Source organism: Salmo salar, chromosome 20 (genome assembly GCF_965601325.2).
Source record: "Salmo salar chromosome 20, fSalSal1, whole genome shotgun sequence".
NCBI classification, from domain to species: domain Eukaryota; kingdom Metazoa; phylum Chordata; class Actinopteri; order Salmoniformes; family Salmonidae; genus Salmo; species Salmo salar.
In genome coordinates, this window is record NC_138310.1 from 93,331,484 (window position 1) to 93,337,483 (window position 6,000).

At 44.6% G+C, this 6,000-nt stretch overlaps 1 protein-coding gene across 1 annotated transcript in view; it reads left to right on the top strand.

The window, feature by feature from the left end:
* The window catches only part of tenm4 (teneurin transmembrane protein 4), a 653,198-nt gene that overhangs the window by 396,028 nt on the left and 251,170 nt on the right, over positions 1-6,000 (top strand). The window contains 1 exon segment of the mRNA XM_082966126.1: positions 2,417-2,617. Coding sequence (XP_082822252.1) covers positions 2,417-2,617 — 201 coding nt within the window.

The window sequence follows — 6,000 nt, forward strand, 5'->3', positions numbered from 1 at the left end:
TCAGGACAGGTATTGTATATATAATCAGGACAGGTATTGTGTATATAATCAGGACAGGTATTGTATATATAATCAGGATGTATTGTGTATATAATCTGGACAGGTATTGTATATATAATCAGGACAGGTATTGTATATATAATCAGGACAGGTATTGTATATATAATCAGGACAGGTATTGTATATAATCAGGACAGGTATTGTATATATAATCAGGACAGGTATTGTGTATATAATCAGGACAGGTATTGTATATATAATCAGGATGTATTGTGTATATAATCAGGACAGGTATTGTATATATAATCAGGACAGGTATTGTGTATATAATCAGGACAGGTATTGTATATATAATCAGGACAGGTATTGTATATATAATCAGGACAGGTATTGTATATATAATCAGGATGTATTGTATATATAATCAGGACAGGTATTGTGTATATAATCAGGACAGGTATTGTATATATAATCAGGACAGGTATTGTATATATAATCAGGACAGGTATTGTGTATATAATCAGGACAGGTAATGTATATATAATCAGGACAGGTATTGTATATATAATCAGGACAGGTATTGTACATCTTCTCAACAAGCTGTAAACCTGATTGAATAATGTTCTCATCCTTATAAGTGCTCGCTGCTGTCACACCCTCAGGCATTTCTCTCAGCTGATGATGTCACTTCCCTCAGCTGATGATGTCACTTCCCACAGCTGATGATGTCACTTCCCGCAGCTGATGATGTCACTTCCCACAGCTGAGGATGTCACTTCCCACAGCTAATGTGTCACTTCCCTCTGCTGATGATGTCCCTTCCCTCAGCTGATGATGTCACTTCCCTCAGCTAATGTGTCACTTCCCTCTGCTGATGATGTCCCTTCCCTCAGCTGATGATGTCACTTCCCACAGCTAATGTGTCACTTCCCACAGCTGATGATGTCACTTCCCACAGATGATGCGTCCCAAATGGCACCCTATTGCCTTTATAGTGGAATACTTTTGACCAGAGCTCTGTGGCCAACCCTCCAGCATGCTTTTACATTTGTCTGCCTGTCTGTCCTCTACTCCTCTCTTCTCTTCTTCTCTCTGTGTCCTCTCCTCTCCTTCTGTCTGTCTTCTACTCCTCTCTTCTCTTCTTCTCTCTGTGTCCTCTCCTCTCCTTCTGTCTGTCTTCTACTCCTCTCTTCTCCTCTTCTCTCTGTGTCCTCTCCTCTCCTTCTGTCTGTCTTCTACTCCTCTCTTCTCCTCTTCTCTCTGTGTCCTCTCCTCTCCTTCTGTCTGTCTTCTACTCCTCTCTTCTCCTCTTCTCTCTGTGTCATCTCCTCTCCTTCTGTCTGTCTTCTACTCCTCTCTTCTCCTCTTCTCTCTGTGTCCTCTCCTCTCCTTCTGTCTGTCTTCTACTCCTCTCTTCTCCTCTTCTCTCTGTGTCCTCTCCTCTCCTTCTGTCTGTCTTCTACTCCTCTCTTCTCCTCTTCTCTCTGTGTCCTCTCCTCTCCTTCTGTCTGTCTTCTACTCCTCTCTTCTCCTCTTCTCTCTGTGTCCTCTCCTCTCCTTCCGTCTGTCCTCTACTCTACTCCGCTCTTCTCCTCTTCTCTCTGTGTCCTCTCCTCTCCTTCCGTCTGTCCTCTACTCTACTCCGCTCTTCTCCTCTTCTCTCTGTGTCCTCTCCTCTCCTTCCGTCTGTCCTCTACTCTACTCCGCTCTTCTCCTCTTCTCTCTGTGTCCTCTCCTCTCCTTCCGTCTGTCCTCTACTCCGCTCTTCTCCTCTCCTCTCTGTGTCCTCTCCTCTCCTCTATTCTCTACTTGTTCTCTCCTTCTATCCGTCTTTCCACTCCTCCTGGTCTGTTTTTTGAGTTTTGCTGTGAAGGAAGGTATGTCATTTGCCTGTTCGTAAATCCCCTTTCTGTTCGTCCCAGGGCTCAGAGAGTGCTAGTCGACCCCTCTCCGTAGACATCAGATCCTGTCTGCTTTGTAAAGGGTGCACTAAACACTAAGCCTGTTGAGGCTAGAGCGGTGAATCCCAGTCCCCACTGTGGAGGGTTATTGTTCCCCCCCATGTAGGGATCATCCGCCCCTTGTCCCCTGTCTGTCTAATAGAGATGCCAGGGCGGCCGAGTGGGGGGGCTGGAGGCCCGGGGGGGGGGACTGGAAACAGCAGAAGACTGGAGTGACTGTCTATATCCTCTGTGACTGTGCTGACTGCGTACCTGCCTAACTCTGTCTCTCTGTCTCTCTCTCTCTCTATGTCTCTTTCTCTCTCTCTCTCTCTCTCTCTCTCTCTCTCTCTCTCTGTCTCTCTCTCTGTCTCTCTCTGTCTCTCTCTCTCTATCTCTGTCTCTCTCTCTGTCTCTCTCTCTCTCTCTCCCTGTCTCTCTCTGTCTCTGTATATCTCTCTTTCTCTCTATTCCAGTGGACTGCCTGGACCCTACCTGTTCTGGACGTGGGGTTTGTGTGCGTGGAGAGTGCCACTGTTTCGTGGGCTGGGGCGGGTCTGGGTGTGAGAGCACCAGGGCGTCCTGCATGGACCAGTGTTCCGGACACGGAGCCTTCCTGACAGACACAGGAACCTGCAGCTGCGACCCCAACTGGACCGGACACGACTGCTCCACAGGTCAGTGGCTATATAAATATATCTTAACGTCTCAATTTAATAACACACTGAGTATACCAACTATTAGGAACACGTTCCGACTATCGAGTTGCATCCCTACTACCCACCTTTTGCCCTCAGAACAGCCTCAATTCGTCAGGTTATGGACTGTACAAGGTGTCGAAAACATTCCACTGTGATTCTGGACCATGTTGACTCCAATGCTTCCTCATTAGTTGTGTCAATTTGGCTGGATGTCCTTTGGGTGGTGGACCGCGTTCTTGATACACACGGGAAACTGTTGAGTGTGAAAAACCCAGCAGCGTTGCAGTTCTTGACAGTTTCAAACGGTGCGCTTGTCTTGCAGTCCAAGTCTCAATTGTATCAAGGTTTAAAAATCCTTCTTTAACCTGTCATCCTCCCCTTCATCTACACTGATTGAAGTGGATTTAACAAGTGACATCAATAAGGGATCACAGAGTTCACCCGGATTCACCTGGTCAGTCTATGTCATGGAAAGAGCAGGTGTTTTAATGTTTTGTATACTCAGTATATCTAATTAGTACTGGACCGGACCTCAATATATCTTCATTCTTCAGAAAGTATTCATACCCTGTGACTTAATCCACATTTTGTGTGTTACCGCTGAATTCACACACAATACCCCATATTGACAAAGTAAAAATATGTTTTATTTTTTTAAATTTTTGCTAATTTATTGAAAATGAAATACAGAAATATCTAATTTACGAAAGTATTCACACCCTTGAGTCAATACTTTGTAGAAGTGCCTAAGGCGGTGATTACAGCTTTGAGTCGTCTTCAGTATGTCTGTAACAGCTTTGAGTCGTCTTCAGTATGTCTGTAACAGCTTTGAGTCGTCTTCAGTATGTCTGTAACAGCTTTGAGTCATCTTCAGTATGTCTGTAACAGCTTTGAGTCGTCGTCAGTATGTCTAACAGCTTTGAGTCGTCTTCAGTATGTCTGTAACAGCTTTGAGTCATCTTCAGTATGTCTAACAGCTTTGAGTCATCTTCAGTATGTCTGTATCAGCTTTGAGTCGTCTTCAGTATGTCTGTATCAGCTTTGAGTCGTCTTCAGTATGTCTGTATCAGCTTTGAGTCGTCTTCAGTATGTCTGTATCAGCTTTGAGTCGTCTTCAGTATGTCTGTAACAGCTTTGAGTCATCTTCAGTATGTCTGTATCAGCTTTGAGTCATCTTCAGTATGTCTGTGACAGCTTTGAGTCATCTTCAGTATGTCTGTAACAGCTTTGAGTCGTCTTCAGTATGTCTGTAACAGCTTTGAGTCATCTTCAGTATGCTTCCCTGTGGCTCAGTTGGTAGAGCATGGTGTTTGCAATGCCAGCATGGTGTGTGCAACGCCAGGGTTGTGGGTTTGATTCCCACGGGGGGCCAGTACAAAAAAAAAAATGAAATAAAATTAAAAACTGTATGAAATGTATGCATTCACTACTGTAAGTCGCTCTGGATAAGAGCGTCTGCTAAATGACTAAAATGTAAATGTAAAATGTATGTCTCTAACAGCTTTGAGTCGTCTTCAGTATGTCTGTAACAGCTTTGAGTCATCTTCAGTATGTCTAACAGCTTTGAGTCGTCTTCAGTATGTCTGTAACAGCTTTGAGTCGTCTTCAGTATGTCTGTAACAGCTTTGAGTCATCTTCAGTATGTCTAACAGCTTTGAGTCGTCTTCAGTATGTCTGTAACAGCTTTGAGTCATCTTCAGTATGTCTGTAACAGCTTTGAGTCATCTTCAGTATGTCTGTAACAGCTTTGAGTCGTCTTCAGTATGTCTCTAACAGCTTTGAGTCGTCGTCAGTATGTCTAACAGCTTTGAGTCATCTTCAGTATGTCTGTAACAGCTTTGAGTCATCTTCAGTATGTCTGTAACAGCTTTGAGTCATCTTCAGTATGTCTGTAACAGCTTTGAGTCGTCTTCAGTATGTCTGTATCAGCTTTGAGTCATCTTCAGTATGTCTGTATCAGCTTTGCAAATCTGGATTTCATTCTTCCCTGCATATTTTCTCAAGTTCTGTTAAGTTAGATGGGGAGCGGTGAACAACAATCTTCAAGTCTTTGCACAGATTTTCAATTGGATTCAAGTCTTTGCTTTGGCTGGGCCACTCAAGGACTTTCACATTCTTGTTCTGAAGGCCATTCCAGCGTTGTGTTGAATTTTCGCCCCCAGGATAACGTCGTTTGCACTCTGAAGCAGATTCACATCAAGGATTTGCCTCTGTTTGGCTTCATTCATTGTTCCCTCTATCCTTTACCAGTCTCCCAGTCCCCTGCTGCTGAAAAGCCTCCCCATAGCATGATGCTGCCACCACCATGCTTCACGGTAGGGATGGTGTTAGGCAAGTAATGAGCTGTGCCTGGTTTTCTCCAGACATATCGTGTTGCATTCAGGCCAATCAGTACATTTTTTGTTTCTTCAGACCACAGAATCTTTTTCCTTATGGCCTGAATCTTTCAAGTGCTTTTTTGTTAAACTCCAGGCATGCTGTCATGTGCCTTTTTCCTCAGGAGTGGATTCCGTCTATCCACTCTGCCATAAAGCCCAGATTGGTGAATTGCTGTAGAGACTGTTGTCCTTCTGGCAGGTTATCCCATCGCAGCCAAGGATCTATGTAGTTCTGTCAGAGTGGTCACTGGGTTCTTGGTCAGCTCCCTGTCCAAGGCCCTTCTTGCCTGCTTGCTCATTTTGGTCGGGCAGCCGGCCCTAGAGTCTGGGTAGTTCCATATTTTTTACATTTTCCAATGATGGAGAGCACTGTTCTCTTGGAAACTTTCAACACTCTAGAAATTGTTTTATACCCTTCCCTAAATATATACCTCACCACAATTCTCAGAGCTCTACGGACAGTCCCTTGGACTTCATGGTATAGTTTCTGCTCTGACATACACTGCGTACAACTGTGGGACCTTTATATAGACAGGTGTGTTTCTTTCTAAATCATGTTCAAGACTGTTTTCTGCGGGTCTGTACTCCTGAAGTTGAACACTGTTTTTGTGCTTGCCAGTTAGCTACCAGTTCTCAGCTGTTAGCAGCCAATGGCTAGCAGTTCTCAGCTGTTAGCAGCCAGTTAGCTACCAGTTCTCAGCTGTTAGCAGCCAATGGCTAGCAGTTCTCAGCTGTTAGCAGCCAGTTAGCTACCAGTTCTCAGCTGTTAGCAGCCAATGGCTAGCAGTTCTCAGCTGTTAGCAGCCAATGGCTAGCAGTTCTCAGCTGTTAGCAGCCAATGGCTAGCAGTTCTCAGCTGTTAGCAGCCAATGGCTAACAGTTCTCAGCTGTTAGCAGCCAATGGCTAGCAGTTCTCAGCTGTTAGCAGCCAATGGCTAGCAGTTCTCAGCTGTTAGCAGCCAATGGCTAACAGTTCTCAGC